The sequence below is a fragment of the Microchirus variegatus genome (genome assembly GCF_963457635.1).
Source record: "Microchirus variegatus genome assembly, chromosome: 10".
NCBI lineage: Eukaryota > Metazoa > Chordata > Actinopteri > Pleuronectiformes > Soleidae > Microchirus > Microchirus variegatus.
The window spans coordinates 2,249,491-2,268,224 of NC_139811.1; the positions used below are offsets into that span (position 1 = coordinate 2,249,491).

The following is an 18,734-nucleotide window of genomic DNA, read 5'->3' on the forward strand; positions in this document are numbered from 1 at the left end:
GAGTAGCATCAACCATATTTTCAGTCTGCAACAAATGAATGCTAGCTATTTTTTTTTCGTAAGGAAAAAATATTCACCGTAACGTAAAACGTGTGCTAGCTAGAAGACGCAGTTTATCCTGAAGCGAATTCAATCACACGTGCTAACTTCAGCAGGTTTGTAAGACTTAAAAGTGGAACTTTGCAAGCCAACGGTTGCTTTTTATGCCTTTTTTTTCTATAGAGCAGCGCCCCCTACAGGATCGGAGTTCAGACTTCCTCGCAGAAGAACCCACTCATTGAAAAATATTTTTTGACAATTCTAAAGCAAATAAAATCAAAATAAATCCATGTGGCCTGAACATCACGATGGTCACAAGCATCAAAATGACGTTAAATGAGTAAAAATATACAAATACTGCATAGATCAGCTGTGTCGCAGCGCTACAGCTGCACACTTTCATACAGTGATTCCACATAAAAAGACAACAACAGTGTTGATTATGACAATAGAGCAAACATGATTCACAGCAGTGCGCTAATGAGGATCCGTGTTCTCATGCAACAAACATGCCTGAGTCAAACAATCAAAAACATCTCCCAAAAACAATAATTAAAAAAAAAAAGAAGAGAGGATCGAAGCCCTTGATTGTGAGGATGAGGACGATCATGGTTCATTTCTTCTGGCAGTAGCAGCTGTAGCCGCTGCAGGCCTTCTGCATCTCTGTGAGGAACCCGGGAACGCCTTTCTGTTCCGACACAAACACAGCAACGAGAATCCGTCAGCGGACGCAGGAGCCGAGAAGAATTCAAACCACGGCCTGTAAAGTTCTCCGTGGGTCTGCTCACGCCGACTTAAACGCTCTCCTAAAGAACTTACGTTAGCCCTCGAGGACTCCGTTCATCCAAGGATTGTCGTCAGGCTTAGGGTTAGGGTTGTCGTTCCGCGCTGGTGGAATCTGGACCTACCGAATGCTACCAGACCCATCTATCTTCAAGAAGCTCTTGAAGACCAAGCTCTTCCAAAAGCTTCTTCTGTCCTAGAACTTAGCTCCTACCTCCTACCCTTCACCATCGAGTGGAGTTTCCTTTCCAACTCCTTCTATGTAGCTTAAAGGGATAGTTCGGAATTTTGGACATAAGACCGATTTTCCAACTCAGCCGGTGTGATGGAGACGTCTGGAGACGTTTTCAAGAAATTTCATTCAGTTCTTCTAGTTGCCGAGTTCGCTGATGCTATGGCTAGCGCAAGTCAATGGTACAAGTTAGCATGGGATTAAAACACTCATACCGACTCCACAGTGCACCAGAGGCAAATCCATTGTAACGGCAGACTATCGATGTACATATCTGTGTTGATAGAAAGATATTTGAAACAAAACTAACGTCGCATTGCATGAATTTTTGAGGGACTACTTTCTCAGCACTATACTTCCGGCAGCGGCGGACTGATTCCGCTGCCGGAAGTATAGTAAGTATGACGCGCTGCTGCTGCTGAGAGATAAATCCTTCAAATTGCAAGGTTGGTTTTATTTCAAACATTCCATCAACACAGATATGTACATCGATAGTCTGCCGTTACAATCGATTTGCCTCGGGTGCACTGTGGAGTCGGTATGAGTGTTTTAATCCCATGCTAACTTGTACCATTGACTTGCGCTAGCCATAGCATCAGCGAACTCGGCAACTAGAAGAACTGAATGAAATTTCTTGAAAACGTCTCCAGACGTCTCCATCACACCGGCTGAGTTGGAAAATAGGTCTGATGTCCAAAATTCCAAACTATCCCTTTACGTCGCGTCTGCTAAACGCTTAAATTTGAACGTAAGAAGAACCGCGCCATCGCCACGGCCGCCCAGGAGGGGGCCGCAGGTCGAGGAGCTGCCGACATCGACCTGACCTGCCGCGACGTCTGCTAACGATAGCTCTACGGTGGCCTGGAAGTGCAAACCATTTTTACGAAATGTGACTTTTACTAATCCCCGAAACAAATGTTCAAAAGCCACAGTCTGGACAGAAAGGGAACGTACCAAAAATAAAATTAAAAATGGGAAAAAAATGTCCAGTTTTGATTTCTCCATCTAACGCTAAGTTAGGCGTTGTGCTTATGCTAAGTTTGACGACACTGCACTGCGTTTTGGTGAAGTTACGTTAGTTAAAAAAAAAAAATTAAATATCTTTTTTTCGGGTGTTGCACTTTGTAGACGGTCCCCGACTCACTGACGTAGAGATCGACGTAGCATTCAACAACGTTTGGTTTAAATGTTATCGATCGCAGAAGTTCCAATCTGTGAATAATATCGTTCATAAACTTTACTTAACTTTGTGCGACTTTCGGAGTACGTAACGTAGCGTTTGACGGAAAAATCAAAACTGGATGAAACTTTCGCGCGATCGATAACACGTAAACGAAGCGTTGCTGAAAAAGTGTGGGAGTTTCTTTGCTTTATTCTCCTTTTCCTTTTCTTCTTCTTCTTTATTCTGTGTCTGTTTGGCCTTATACGCGTGGTGTAGCAGCGTTACAGCACCATGCACAGGCCTGACACAGGTACTACAGTTTACAATAATTTTTTTTTTTTTTTTTCTTTACGTAAAACGAGGAAGTTTCTTTGCACGTCCGTGTGGGAAAGTACCTTCATCTACATTTCAAACATTTCATCACGTAATGCTTTTCAAAAAGGAGCCAAAAACAACCAGAACATGTTCAAAACACGGACGCTTTGAAGATAAAATACTAGGAAACTGTTACTTGCTTACGTAGAGTATTTCCTGGTAACTTCCCCCCTTGTATTTGAAACCACACACACTCGACTAATAAACCTTTGTCATGAGGCCTTGATTCAAACCAGCCCCGTGTTTCGTTTCACTTCATTTACCCCAGTGAGGAAATTCTCTGCATGTGACCCATCTGTAAGTGTTCAGCGAGGCCAACTCGCCTCAAGCTGCTCCATGGGTTTAAGACCTTTTCTTCCTTTGTTTTCTGTTGTTCTCTACGCTGTGTAACATGAAGGGTTATTTAAAGGGACAATGTGTAGTATTTATGGGTTTATATAACCCAAAATTCACTCTTTTATACATATTATGTGCTCCTGCATTGTCTAGTCGCTGTATAATAGTTTTTGTTTCATTTTCGTAGTGTTTCAAAAAGTCATGTTAAATATCACGGTCTCGGGCCGCGGTTGCATAGCCACTGTTAGCAGCGAGACGCCATGTTTCTACTGGAGCCTGTGAGGACAAACGCGAGAGAACAAATCGAGTGTCGCTTTACTTGTAGCAGGAAGTCCCGCCTCCTCTCTCTCCGTTCGTCTGCTACGGCCGCGGTAGCTCCGCCCTCTCCCTCGCCTCACGAACGTCATCTGCTGACACGGAGAAAGACCACGAGGACGACATTTGACCGGCTGAGGACACCGTAGCGCTCAGGGAAGGGAGGGGGTGAGCAGAGGAGCGGGGTCTTTGTTGTAAATTTCAGCCTCTCCTCTAGATGGCACTATAAACTACTTATTTCCCCTTTGAGGTAGTTTTTGTAACAGTGCCGTTTGGAAAAACTGAATTTAACCAGTTTTAACCTATTTAAGTCTAACAGTATCTTAGGAGTGCGTTTGGTACGTTATCTCCCCGTTTGACAGCCATTTTCTGACAGGAAACTAAAGTTTGTGTCGCTTTGTAGAACCGCTCACTCTCCCGCACCGAACCCCATAGAGAAAATCAACAATTTTTACGTTACAGAAGACAAACATTAGTTCTGATGTGTTTATTTGTGACGTTCGGCATCGGAAATCTTTTGTTTGGATTCACACGAGCGGCACAAACTAACACAAACTAACACAAACATGGCAATAGAGCTGAAACGATTAATTCGATGAATTGATTTTTAATCGATTACTAAATTAAATCGGCAACTATTTTGATAATCGATAATCAGTTTGAAGCTTTTTTTTCATGATTAAAACAAGATTTCTGACCGTTTTAGCTTCTTAAATGTTAATGTTTTCTTAGTTTATTTGCTCCACATAAAGAAATCATTCAAACTGAATCATTTTGGTTTGTGGACAAAACAGGACGTTCGAGAACATCGTCATTTCCAGCTTTGACGAACACTGATCAATGTTTTATGACATTTTATGGACCAAACGATTCATCGATTCATCGAGAAAATAATCGACAGATTACAGATTAATCGATTACGAAAATAATCGTTAGTTGCAGCTCTACATGCAATCGCACAGTAAAGCAGCAGCTCTGTCTGGTCGCTGTGAGCTAAAAACGCAGGTTTTCTCAATGTGCTTTGGTGCGGTGCAGAAAACGCTGCCACAACAGAGCATATTTTTAAGATATCGTAGACAGAATCTGGCATAGATTTGTACGGTGAGACGGATTTTAGTGACTCATGAGTAAATAATAATAAATAAAGATTTAAACTCACCTTTGCCGCCCAGTTCACCACCCAGGTAGGGATATTCCCACCGGGGTTGTCAAAGTAATTCATGAAAACTAAAAACAAAAGCACAGGTTTTTGCACGTTAATAAGCCTGTAACGAGTGACTGTTTTCAGATCATGATCTGTATTTTTCTTGCACAGGTTTTAAATGGCTAATTATATTTTTTAAAAATCAAGATTTTAAAAGAAATGTTTGAAAATGTACATTTTCACCAAAGAATGTTGACAATTGCATTTTTGTTTTAACCGTGTTTACTTAGCTCAAATTTTATTTTTTTCCAACAGCAAAAATCGCTGCGTTTTCACTAAAATTAGCAACAGTTAGCGTCAATTTCAACAGCGCAACCTTTTTGTCCGGCCTAGCTATCAATATCACAGTTTTACTACCTGACAAATCTGCTGAAAGACCTAAAGCCAGTGTTACGACAAGGAATGCTGGGCACGCTAGCATGCTAACCGCGGCTAACGGCGTTAATGTTAGCGCACGTTAACGCAAGGCGTGTTGCCACGAGTGACTGACCGGAAAAAGGCGCGCGCTGATGTCATGTTCACGCGCCACGGCACCAGTTAGCTCGGTTAGCTCCTTTAGCGCCATTAGCACGCCTACAGTCGAGCGGTCTGTTTATTAAACGAAAATAGCAGCGCTACAAATAACCAGCGTACCTGTGTGTTTTTAAAGTTTAGCGTTACTTTAGCGTTTTCCGGTCAGGCGTCATGGAAACACGCCGTGCGTTAACGTGCATCAACGGCTAAGGACAAGCTAACCGGACATAAAAGAACCTTGTAAGACCAAGTCGGAGCACGTTTTTCTGCGTCACCTCTCGTTCCACCAGCTCCGTCGCTCTCCAGCGCGACGCTCTGCTTGTAGTCCTTGACCCGCAGCACGCCGCTCCTCTCCGCGCACGCCGTCTGCGGAGAGCTGCGGGCCAGGATCACCCACATCTTCCTGCCGTCCACGTCCAGGTCTCTCTTCTCCCTCGTGTAAACGTACTGAGGTTCCATCGGTTAGGGGGAACATAACAATAATAATAATAACAATAACGCCGCCAAACGTTCACCTCCTCTTCTCAGCTCTGTCAAAAACAGGATACGTCTCTGTTTGACAGAGGAAACGGGTATTTGACCTCCCAGTAGATCGCCGTCTGTCCATCAAAGTCCTTCTCATAGAGCTCTAAAGAAAAGACAAAGACATGAAGACATCACATGCTACAAAGACCCAACCGCTGCATTTTTCGGTGAACCTTCCCTTGGGGTATGAGACACACCCATGTTCCGAAATACCTATGTTCCAAAAGCCTTATGTTCTTATGTAAAGTGTTCCGGCCCAAGCACAAGTATTAACTTCATCGCAAATACATGCCCCTAGACTAATTCCAAGTGCATGCAACATGGATATAATGGGGATATAATGGAGCTCCAGTGTGTGGGGCGGGAAGTGGTGGAAGTTGTCCCCCCTGTGGGGCTCCAGGGCGGCGGGTAAATGGTGGTCAGTGTCCCCACTCTGGGGCTCCAGAGCGGCGGGTAGATGGTGGTTGCTGTCCCCACTGGGGCTCCAGGGTGTAGGGTGGGAGGTGGTGGTTGTTGTTCCTCCTCTGGGGCTCCAGGTTGTGGGGTGGGAGGTGGTGATCAGTGTCCCCGCCCTGGGGCTCCAGGGCAGCGGGTAGATGGTGGTTATTTTCCCCCACTGTGGAGCTCCAGGGCAGCAGGTAGATGGTGGTCAGTGTCCCACCTCTGGGGCTCCAGGGCAGCGGGTAGATGGTGGTCAGTGTCCCCACTCTGGGGTTCCAGGGCGGTGGGTAGATGGTGGTCAGTGTGCCCCCTCTGGGGCTCCAGAGCGGCGGGTAGATGGTGGTTGTTGTCCCCACTGGGGCTCCAGGTTGTGGGGTGGGAGGTGGTGATCAGTGTCCCCACTCTGGGGTTCCAGGGCGGTGGGTAGATGGTGGTCAGTGTGCCCCCTCTGGGGCTCCAGAGCGGCGGGTAGATGGTTGTTGTTGTTCCTCCTCTGGGGCTCCAGGTTGTGGGGTGGGAGGTGGTGATCAGTGTCCCCGCCCTGGGGCTCCAGGGCAGCAGGTATATGGTGGTTATTTTCCCCCACTGTGGAGCTCCAGGGCAGCAGGTAGATGGTGGTCAGTGTCCCCACTCTGGGGTTCCAGGGCGGTGGGTAGATGGTGGTCAGTGTGCCCACTGTGGGGTTCCAGGGGAAAAGGTAGGTCTTGGTTGTTGTCCCCGCTGTGGAGCTCCACGGTGTGGGGTGGGAGGTGGTGCTCAGTGTCCCCAATTTGGGGCTCCAGGGCGGCGGGTAGATGGTGGTCAGTGTCCCCCCTCTGGAGCTCCAGGGCGGCGAGTAGGTGGTACTTGGTGTCCCCGCTCTGGAGCTCCAGAGCTTTTCGGAACGTAGGGATTTCGGAACTGCGATGCAAAATCGACTATTAATTCTCTATGGGGTTTGGTGAGTTATTTTTGAACTACTGCTAAAAAAAACGATCTATATGACAACGTTACTACAAACTACATCTAGAACAGTTTGAGGTTTGTTACCTTGTTACTGTGGAGATGCACGAAGACAAAATAAGAGCAGGAAAAAGGTCAATAACTGGATATTAAAGATATTAAAGATCTGATTCATTCTCAGGGAGGAGACGCGAGACCATGAGAAAGTGGCCCGTCCGTGTGCTTTTATTTTACCTTTCACATACCCGTCCCAGTGTTTCCGATAGGCCAGGTCCATGTAGACGTCTGCACACAGCTCTGGGCTGCAGATGGCGAGCACGCCGAAGACTTTGTACTCGTAAAGAGCCGTTTCCTGAAAACACAAGCGCATGAAAGCGTTTGACAACACACGACCACGCCCCCACGACACACGACCACGCCCCCGACGACACAGCGGCGCGACGCGTCAGCGAATCCCAGCGCGTGCCAACGGGTTTCCGCGCGTTCCCGCCGACGCCCTTCTCTTCTCCCTGTGGGTGAGGAAATGGTGTTGGACTGGACTCAAGTTCACATGTGGTTAACACCCTCAAACGCAATAAACACAGTGTGCGGTCGCTGATTTCTTGCAGATTCTGTGGCGCGGCTCTGGTTTTTTGCGCAGGTCAAACCAAAGTGCGTTCACGAAAAGCCTCGTTTTAAGCTCCATTTACTTTCCCTCAAAACCGCGACTTTGTTTAAAAGACGACAGAGTGAATGTTCTCATAACTGCGGATGGTTTAATTTATCACGTTATTTGGCTGAAAATGTTCATCTTTAAGTGTTTTGTTGACAACTGAAAGATAATCAGTTTAAGAAGTTGCTGAAAATCGGACAAATGTGTTATTTTGCTGCAAAACAAATACATAAAATGAGGCATTGCAGTATCTCAATGTGGATTTTGAATTAAAAAAAAAAAAAACTCAGTTAATCTGAAATGGCAATTTAATCCCTTGATTGATTGTTGTCAGTAATTCCAAATATAATCATGAAAATATGTTAATTTTCAACCGTTTTCTACGTATCACACACAAAATATAAATAACTAACAAGCATTCGTGTCTTCCAATGATAACGAAACGAAACAGAAAGCTCACGAGTCACGTCCTGAACTGTATTTTTTTTGCTCCATTTCACTTTTATTTAAACGACTAGGACCTTTAAAAAGTATGCCGAATGAAAAAGTGGAGTCAGTTCATCTTTTAAAACTACTCAGCACAGTTCGGCCAAGTGCGCATGTCTGCTTTAACACCACGGAAATATTAAATTGACGGATTTCTCAATGGAGTTTGGTGTGAACAGGTACAGCCGGTTTGTGAGTGAGGGGAGAGAGAGAAAAAACAAACAGCTCTTCCGGGTAATTCCTGCTTTTGCCGCTAGGGCGCCACTGCAGGTGTGTTCATAATACTGCTAATATTGATTATATTACAGATAATAGAGTGACGTGACGTTAAGAGATGGAACTTTAGTGGTGTTTTTTTACATTAATACATTCATTCATTAATTCACGGAGTCATAGGCGGTGTTTGTTGTTCCCCCCTCTCTAGTGTGAGGTGCGTTTGTTTTCTTCACCTTGTCGTAGAGGCGGTAGATGTTGACCCCCATGGTCTCGGTGAAAAGCTCCCATCCTCCGTCCAGCTGCGGCTCGTCCAGCTCCTTCCACGCCGCCTGGAACTCTTCGTCTGTGAAGCCGAGCGACATGACTCGATCCTGGTGGGGCAGCGGTGAGGCTCCAGCGGCGGCGGAAGAGCGGCGAGAACCGGGCGCCGGGCTGTTCCGGTCCCGGCCTTCAAAATAAAAGACGTGCTTTTCTTCATGGAGTTTGGTGGAGGATCAGAATCGCCCATTTATAACAAAATCGAACAATACGATTGCGTACGTCCGACTTTATGTGAAACCGTTTTGGAATCGTTTTCCGAGGTCGCTCTGATTTATCGAGCTGAAAATCTGATCCGAGGGGGAAATTTCCGACTTCCGACTACAACTGGAACGCACCATCAGAATCGCATACAACCACACTTTTACATAAAATATTGAACTATCCCTTTAAAACGAATGGTTACTTGATTGCAATACATTTTTAATTTTTTTTAAAAATACATACATATATATATATATATATGTGTGTGTGTATATATATACACATATACATATACATGTATATAGACACATATATACATAAACATATATATACATATATGTATACATATATATACATATATACATATATGCATATACATATATATGTATACATATACATATATATATACATAAACATATATATACATATATGTATATATATACACATTTATATATATACATATATATATGTACACACATTTATTTATACATATGCATATATACATATAAATGTATATATACACACACATTTATATATATACATATATATACATATATACATACATATATATGTGTATATATATACATATATATATGTGTATATATATACATATATATACATATATACACATATACACATATATATATACATATACATATATACACATATATATATACATATACATATATACACATATATATATATATGTATACATATATATATACACATATATATATACACATATACATATATATATACACATATACATATATATATACACATACATATATATATACAAATACATATATATATATATACATATACATATATACATACATATATATACATACATATATATATATCTGAGTTGACCTCTTTGGGCTTCCATACAATTCACATTAAAATAATAATAATACAAAAAAATAATCCTCTACACAATTTAATTTGTTAACAAAAATGTTCCGCTCCATCAGCGGAAACATGCATATTCGAACTTCAAAATAAACCCATCAGCTGACTGGAGAGTGTGTAGGAAAAGCCCCGTGGCCGCTCGTTTTATTTTGAAACACCAGACCGGATGTGGCAGCGTTGCTCTCACCTGCGGGAGCTTTGTAGTTCGGTGGAGTTTGTCTGCAGCTCTTCAGAAGGAGGAGGGATGGGTTGCGCGAGCCACGGCTGAGTGACAGAGACACACAGAGAGAGAGAGAGAGAGAGAGAGAGAGAGAGAGACGAGGAACAACTGACACCTTTTATTTTGAAAGAGTCTCATTCTTTTCATTTCACTGATCAGACGTTTGTTTGAGCGCAGCGCTGTGGAAACTGCGGCATGGACCCATGCTGTGAGGTAAAGAACTTGATTCTTCTTTCTCTTTAAATTCAATTAAATTAAATAATTATGTCTTTTGTTGCTGTTTTTTTTTTTGAAAAAAAATCTTTATCTTTAGCAGCTGCAGCCAAATCATAACTGCAGTAAAGTTATTTTTTTTAAAATGAGAAGGAATTATTTAAATGAAATGAATAGCTTTTAACACCGATGTTTAACAGAGGTAATTTATCTCCTCTGTTCATTTTCTTCACTAATAATCTAACCTAAGTCTCATAATATGACACAGTAATCTGCAGCAATGTTCAGTGTTAAACCTGGTGATTTTTATATAAATAACCTTTGAGTATCACAATAATGTGATAAAAGTTACGAATAAATTGTCAAAACTTCAAAGTAAAAGTCCCATCTGTGAAGAATCATAGCTGTTATTGCATTAACATTGTCAAGATAAGATAAGATGGTGGAAAAGTCACTTGTTGCAGCAGAAAAGGAAATGGACAAATGGAAAGAATTAAGATTAAAACAACATTTATGTGTTTACAACGAGAAAATATTAGTCGACAGAAAAGTTTGTGCCGTTTATTCAGTTGAATTCGATCTTAAATCCTGTGTTTGTGCATCGTTTGTGTCTCTGAGGCAGATTTTAATCCTGTGTGTGTGTGTGTGTGTGTGTGTGTGTGTGTGTGTGTGTGTGTGTGTGTGTGTGTGTGTGTGTGTGTGTATTTTCCACCCACAATATGAAGCCACACAGATTTGGCTTTAGATCAATTGATTGACAGGCGTTTTTTGTTTTTTTTACATATTAGTGGCGTCAAATTCTATAAAAAACAACTTTTGTCTATTATTTCCAAAACCAAATATAATTTTTCCAACACCTTCTTAAGTCTACAATATCCTCAGAACTTATTTGTCACTTTTAGGCAGCGTTTTACAACTTTTACGACTGAATTTCCTTAAAAACCGCTCACTCTCCTGCACCAAACTCCATGGAGAAAATCATCACACAGAAACACACAAGTCCGAAGATATGATCGATATAAGCAGACGTGGATTTTATTACACATTAAAAGCATTTTTTGGGTTGTTTTCATGTGTTTCGTACCTCATATAAACACCCACACAACTACGTTTTAATTTAACGCAGATTAAAGCTAACGATGCTAACGTCTCATGACCTACTTTTTTTGTTTTTGTTTTCGATAGAATACGCAGAAACAGGAGATAATGTGAGAATGTGATCACCCAAAGGCAAACTTTAGACAAAAGTTAACAAAACAAATAAAAACTAAAACTTACTTACTGTACAACAAAAATAATAACTTTAGCATAAATAAAAGCTAGTTAGGCTAGCTGCCTTTTTCTCCCAGAAATGACAAAAACCCTTGGTACGCGCCGAGAAAAAAGCAAAGGAAAAATTATTTCTTTGCATTTTTTATTATTTCATTTTATTTACTTATGATAACAACAACAACAACAACAATCAATATATATATATATTTTTTTTTTTTTAACGAAGTGGACGATGACATTACCCATGATGCTTTGCAAATTGAGCGAGCCGGCTGATATTTTTCAACAAAGATGGCGGCCATTAGCACTTTACAATGTCGAAATGTGTTGGAATATGTTGGTTTGATACACATCCAAAGGACCGTTGAGCTTTGAACACTAATGTCAGGTAATAAGTGACGATTTATGAAAGCAGCTAGCTAACTAGCTAGCGGGCAAACGCTCTCGAAAGCACTTGGCAAATAGCCGCTAGCTCGCTCTGCTACGTCTGGGTAGTTTTGTCAGCATTTTTGATGTGTGTGCCGACGTTCACTTCAATCTTGTCAGATGTCAACCACATTCGTGATATATAACGTTTACGAGAACGGAGGAAAAAAACGGCGTTGACAAAAAAAAGAAAAACAAACAGCTGATCCGTCGGCACTTTTCCTGAATGAAAATAGTAGCGCTCTGCACCGGTAGAATTGTCAACATGTGACGTAGGTTAGCGCGTTCGTTACGTTCAATACGCTAATTTGCATGTAGTGATGTCCCAATACCACACATTTAGTAACTTAAAGGGATAGTTTCGGAATTTTGGACATAAGACCTATTTTCCAGCCGGTGTGATGGAGACGTTTTCAAGAAATTTCGTTCAGTTCTTCTAGTTGCCGAGTTCGCTGATGCTATGGCTAGCGCAAGTCAATGATACAAGTTAGCATGGCATTAAAAACACTCATACCGACTCCACAGTGCACCTGAGGCAAATCAATTGTAACGGCAGACTATCGATGTACATATCTGTGTTGATTTTTAATCAACACAGATGTGTTTTTAATGCCATGCTAGCTTGCGCTAGCCATAGCACCAGCGAACTCGGCAACTAGAAGAACTGAATGAAAGTTCTTGAAAAAGTCTCCAGACGTCTCCATCACACCGGCTGAGTTGGAAAATAGGTCTTATGTCCAAAATTCCAAACTATCCCTTTAAAGGGTTAAAGGGGAAAAAAAATTATAATTTTTTTTTTTTGAAGTTTATTAATCGATTCAGAATTGTGGATGATTAGAATCGCGATTCTTATGTGAATGGATTTTTTTTTCCCCCCAAACCCCTAGTTTGAATCCCAGTTCACAGAGTGAGTGAGTGTGTGTGTGTGTGTGTGTGTGTGTGTGTGTGTGTGTGTGTGTGTGTGGAGGGTTAAAGGGAGGCTTCAGCGTCAGCGTCGCTTGTGAAATCGCTGGTGATTTGGAAGCTGCTCGCATTTCACGGAGCAGTTTGTAATGTCATCTCCCGCGTTCTCCTGGGAATGTCTCAGCTCGTGCTGGGCCGAGCGGTCCTGCGTCATTCTGACTGGGTCAGAGGCGCGGCGGCTGCAGAGGTTACGCCGGTTTATTAAAGCCGCATGTGCATGCGTATGCGTGTGTGTGTGTGTGTGTGTGTGTGTGTGTGTGTGTGTGTGTGTGGTTAATTGTGAAATGTGGAGGCTGGATTTCAACAGAAAAACGAAGGGGAAAAAACCAAAACAGAATCTGCGGGGGTCTCTGCGTGTTTTCCCACTTTGACTCTGTGTGGTTTATTTGTCTTAGACCGGGCAGATCGCTGCGAGGCAATAAAAGGGGTCGACGAGGCCGCGCGGGAGAAACCATCTGCGGCTGGTTTGAACCCGGAGGCGATGCCGGCAGAAGACGCTCACAAGGACGCCATGAGAACGCCCGCCGCTCCGGAGAAGGCCAACAACAACAACAACGACGACGACGACAACCACCAAAACGAGCGTCCTCTTCCTCCTCCTCCTCCTCCTCCTCCTCCTCCTCCTCCAGCCGTCGCCGTCAACATCCCTCTGGTCAACGAGGTCCAGCTGACGGCGGCCACCGGCGGCGCCGAGCTCTCCTGCTACCGCTGCACCATCCCGTTCGGCGTGGTGGTGCTCATCGCCGGCGTGGTGGTCACCGCCGTGGCGTACAGCTTCAACTCGCACGGCTCCACCATCTCCTACTTCGGCCTGGTGCTCCTCTCCGCCGGCCTGGTGCTGCTGGCGTCCAGCGCCGTCTGCTGGAAGGTGAGGCTGGAGAGGAAGAAGGAGCGGCGGCGGGAGAGCCAGACGGCGCTGGTCACCAACCAGAGGAGTATTTTTACTTGAATCCTGAGCGATCTGACAGCCGGGAGCAGATGTTCTTCTTCACCACGTGCTGCTGTTTAGTTTCCCCGACTCTCGAGAACCCAGAACTTTTAACCTTTGAAGACAATGTAAGGCTTTGGAAATGCGATTTTTCTCCTTATAATCAAACCCCTTAACAACGTAGTGAGCTCTGATTGCGGGCTTAAAACGAAGCGGAGGATGAAATTACCCACGATGCTTTGCGAATTGAGCGAAATGCGTTGGAATATGTTGGTTTGATGTACGTCCAAAGGACCGTTGAGCTTTGAACACTAAGTGACCATTTATGAAAGCAGCTAGCTAACTAGCTAGCTAGCGGCTATTTGCCGAGTGCTTCGAGAGCGCTCTCGAAGCACTCGGCAAATAGCCGCTAGCTCGCGCTGCTACATCTGGGTAAGTTTTGTCAGTGTTTTGGATGCGTGTACACACATTCGTGATATATAACGAGTTTTACGAGGACGGACTGATTGAGCTCTGATTGGGAGCTTAAAACGAAGCGGAGGATGAAATTACCCACGATGCTTTGCTAATTGAGCGAAATGCGTTGGAATATGTTGGTTTGATGTACGTCCAAAGGACAGCTGAGCTTTGAACACTAAGTGACCATTTATGAAAGCAGCTAGCTAACTAGCTAGCTAGCTAGTGGCTATTTGCCGAGTGCTTCGAGAGCGCTCTGGAAGCACTCGGCAAAGAGCCGCTAGTTCGCGCTGCTACATCTGGGTAAGTTTTGTCAGTGTTTTGGACGTTACACACATTCGTGATATATAACGAGTTTTACGAGGACGGACTGATTGAGCTCTGATTGCGGGTTTAAAACGAAGTGGAGGACGAAATTACCCATGATGCTTTGCGAATTGAGCGAGCCGGCTGATGGCGGCCATTTCTGCCCGAGGAACATTTCGTTTATTTTTTCGCAAATAAGCACGTAACAATGTCGAAATACGTTGGAATATGTTGGTTTGTTATACATCCAAAGGACCGTTGAACTTTGAACACTAATGTCAGGAAATAAGTGACCATTTATGAAAGCAGCTAGCTAACTAACTAGCTAGCTAACTAGCGGCTATTTGCAGAGTGCTTGGAGAGCGCTCTCGAAGCACTTCGGCAAATCGCCGCTAGCTCGCTCTGCTACATCTGGGTAGTTTTGTCAGTGTTTTGGACGTCAGATTTCAATCACATTCGTGATATATAACGTTTTACGAGGACGGACGAAAAAACAAACAGCCGGTGCTCCTGGCGTCCAGCGCCATCTGCTGGAAGGTGAGACTGGAGAGGAAGACGGCGCTGGTCACCAACCAGAGGAGTGTTTTTACTTGAATCCTGAAAGATCTCACAGCTGGGAGCAGATGTTGTTCTTCACCATCTGCTGCGTTTAGTTCACCGACCTTTTAAAAGCGCCGACTCTCGAGGCTCAGAACTTTGAAGCTTTGAAGACATTGTGAGGCTTTGGGTTTTTTTTCCTTCCCCTCAAACAGACGTGGAACATCTGGAGAGCTGGGAACCCAGCCAGCAGGAGCGGCGTATCCCAATTAAGATGAATTACCACCGTGTGAAGCCGCGTCCAGGAAGTCGCCCATTAATCTGCCGTTGGATGTGGCGGCTTTGATTCTAATGAGACGGACTGTGATTTAAATCCACGGCGATGATTCATGCCTCGTTTTTTCTACACTTCACCTTCTCTCCGCGATGCCTTTTGTTTGTCTCGCACAGGAAGTGACTGCGTCTCCCACAGGAAGTGGCTGCGTCTCCCACAGGAAGTGACTGCGTCTCGCACAGGAAGTGACTGCGTCTCTCACAGGAAGTGACTGCGTCTCGCACAGGAAGTGACTGCATCTCGCACTGGAAGTGACTGAGTCTCGCACAGGAAGTGACTGAGTCTCGCACAGGAAGTGACTGCGTCTCGCACAGGAAGTGACTGCGTCTCACCTGCCCGTGAACGATGGTACTCGCGTATTCTTCTTCTCTTCGACTGCATTTAACCGCAAAATACCTTCCTATATTCACTCAAAGCACTTTGACTTTTCATAGTCATCATACTCGGTATTAAACGACACTTCGCTGTAACGGCGCGGCGAGAAGCGTTATTACGATGTCACACGTCGTGAAAATGTTGTTGTTGTTGTTTTGTTGTAACCGTTTACTTGTATTTTCTGTAATAACTGGACGTCATGAGGTTTAATAAACTCATTAACACTCAAAACATGTCAACGTAAACCTGGTCTCCATTTGACATTTATCACTGATTGTTCACCAAAGGATAAAAATGTATGTCAAACACCTGCGCCCTGGTTTCCATTTTAAATTTGTCGCAATTTTTTTTAACCAAAAGTACTTTTCCATCCTCTGATTTGTCCGGATCTTGAAGAGTCGTTCAAAAGACTTGGGTCGTTCGCGCAAACGTACGTAAAAAAGAACGGCTCGCAACTGCGACTCATCATTCGTTTAAAAGAGCAGTTGAAAAGATTCGACTCGTCCGTGAACGTCACAGCGCTAATTCAGGGAGCTAGTTCACCAAGACGAGCAGTAGGTGGCGCACAACTTAACGTCAATAAAAGCCCCACAAAAAATATATAAATTCGGACTCTTTTGACAACGGTTTGAGTTTAACAGTTATCAGTTTACATCTTAGAGTTACGTAGCGCTGCTTTAAACATATTGTCTAGTCCATTGGTTCTCAAAGTGCGGCCCGAGGGCCAATGGCGGCCCACAGAAACATTTCTGGCGGCCCCGCAATGAATTACAGTTGATAGTTTTAATCCAGGAGCTACTAAGCTTGTTAAATGTTTATTGGACATTACTGGATACAGACCAATAAGTGTAAACTGTACAACTGTATTTACTATGACATAGTGACACAGTATGACGTTTTTGTCAAATTTTGGCATTTACATTTTTTCCCAAAAATCTGTCACATTTTGGACGACATAGTATAGTATGACGTTTTTGTCAAATTTTGGACCGAAATTTTTTTTGAAAAAAATTGTCAAATTTGGAACGGCATGTCATTTTTGTCAAAATTTGGACCAAATTTTTTTGGTCCAAAATTTGTCACATTTGGGACGACATTGTATTGTACAACGTTTTTGTCAAATTTTGGACCAACATTTTTTTTACCCAAAAATTGTACAATTTTGAACAACATAGTATAGTATGAAGTTTTTGCCAAGTTTTGGAACAAAATTAAATTTAAAAAAAAATTGTCACATTTTGGACAACGTAGTATAGTATGACGTTTTTTTCAAATTTTGGACCTAAATTTTTTTTGAAAAAAAATTTCAAATTTGGGACGACATAGTATTGTACAACGTTTTTGTCAAATATTGGACCAAAAACTTTTTTCCCCAAATATTATAAAATTTTGGAACAACAAAGTATAGTATGTCGGTTTTGTCAAATTTTGGACGCCATAGTTAAATGGGATTTCTTTCAGTTTTTTTCCCCTTTGGCGGTCCTCAGTCCAATGTTGGGTTCCTAAATTGGCCCTCAGGTATCAAAACTTTGAGAACCCCTGGTCTAGTCCTTTCAGTCGGAGTCTCTTTGAGCGCTATAGCTAGCTAGCGTGTGACGTTTCAGGACGTATACTGTAAATTCCCGGGCGCTGTAAAGAAGCCGAACTCTCTCGTTTGACCCTGTCGGGATTAAAATAGCCTGGACGTGGAAGAAGTATTTATAGGCAGCATTCGCGTTGCCATGCGTCCGTGTGACACCAGACACTACAACTCCACGGTTCCCTTGCGTCAGAGGAGAACCTACAACACACTCTGTCACTTCGGGGGAGATCACCACGTACACACATGCACGCACGTACGCACACACACACACTATATCAGATATGTGCTATAGAACCATGTGGACTTTAAAGTCCACGTCTTAGGACGTGAGGCCAAATGTGAGAAAAGAAAAGAAAAACAAACAAATAAAAAAGAGACGGAGGTGGTGACTTGATATGAGGTTGGACAGGTGTTGTCCACCAGTGTCCTCGTCCTCCTCGTCCTCCTCCTCCTCCTCCTCGTCCTCCTCGTCCTCCTCCTCCTGCACAGACTGTGTGCGTCACTTTTCCAGCCTCCCGTGGTGTCATTTCACTCCGTGTCCCGACAGAAAGACAGACAAACAAACAAACAAACAACAACAAAAAAACTGTTCTGTAAAAATAAGAACAGGAATAGCTGCCGCTGCAGTCATATTTATATTTGTTTTACTGTGGATCTAAAGTGTCAGGACACTGGGTTTATGTGTCCTGGCCAAACAAGGAGAGGAGGCAAGGAGACGAGGAAGGAGGAAAGGATGGATCTTATGAAAGAAAAGATTAAGTGGAAGGAAATGGACAAATAAAAAAGAGAGAGAAAACTAGGATGAGGAGTTTAGGGAGGAAGTGAAGAAAGACAGATCGCACAAGAAGAAAGAAAGAAAGAAAAGAAATAGACAAAGAAAGAAAGAAAGAAAGAAAGAAAGAAAGAAAGAAAGAAAGAAAGAAAGAAAGAAAGAAAAGAGAGACAAAGAAATAAATAAATAAATGAGATGGACAGAGAAAGAAAGAAAGAAAGAAAGAAAGAAAGAAAGAAAGAAAGAAAGAAAGAAAGAAAAGAGATCGACAAAGAAAGAAAGAAATGAGATGGACAGAGAAAGAAAGAAAGAAAGAAAGAAAGAAAGAAAGAAAGAAAGAAAGAAAGAAAGAAAGAAAGAAAGAAAGAAAGAAAAGAGATAGACAAAGAAAGAAAGAAAGAAAGAAAGAAAGAAAGAAAGAAAGAAAGAAAGAAAGAAAGAAAGAAAGAAATGAGATGGACAGAGAAAGAAAGAAAGAAAGAAAGAAAGAAAGAAAGAAAGAAAGAAAGAAAGAAAGAAAGAAAGAAAGAAAGAAAAGAGATGGAAGGATAATGAAAGAAGGACAGAGGTTAGTACAGCGATGGCTGCAGGGAAAAAGGTTTGCAGGGAAAGAAGGAAATGAAGGAATAAATAATGAGAGGAAGGGATGAAAGAGGCTGAGATCAAGAAAGAAAGAAAGAAAGAAAGAAGGGGAG

The 18,734-nt window shown here is 42.9% G+C and overlaps 2 protein-coding genes across 2 annotated transcripts; one reads left to right on the plus strand and one right to left on the minus strand.

Moving 5' to 3' along the window:
* Positions 1-341: 341 nt before the first annotated feature.
* Positions 342-8,583, minus strand: pctp (phosphatidylcholine transfer protein; the record flags this gene model as incomplete). Its single annotated transcript, XM_083897062.1, has 6 exons — positions 342-727; positions 4,402-4,469; positions 5,235-5,406; positions 5,508-5,587; positions 7,102-7,219; positions 8,455-8,583. 6 exons carry the CDS (start codon positions 8,581-8,583, stop codon positions 653-655), a joined length of 642 nt encoding a protein of 213 aa, XP_083753188.1. The 3' UTR covers positions 342-652.
* Positions 8,584-10,006: 1,423 nt separating this feature from the next.
* On the plus strand, positions 10,007-13,938 carry tmem100a (transmembrane protein 100a). Its single transcript, XM_083896844.1, has 2 exons — positions 10,007-10,088; positions 13,145-13,938. Exon 2 carries the CDS (start codon positions 13,231-13,233, stop codon positions 13,696-13,698), a length of 468 nt encoding a protein of 155 aa, XP_083752970.1. The 5' UTR covers positions 10,007-10,088; positions 13,145-13,230; the 3' UTR covers positions 13,699-13,938.
* Positions 13,939-18,734: the final 4,796 nt, after the last annotated feature.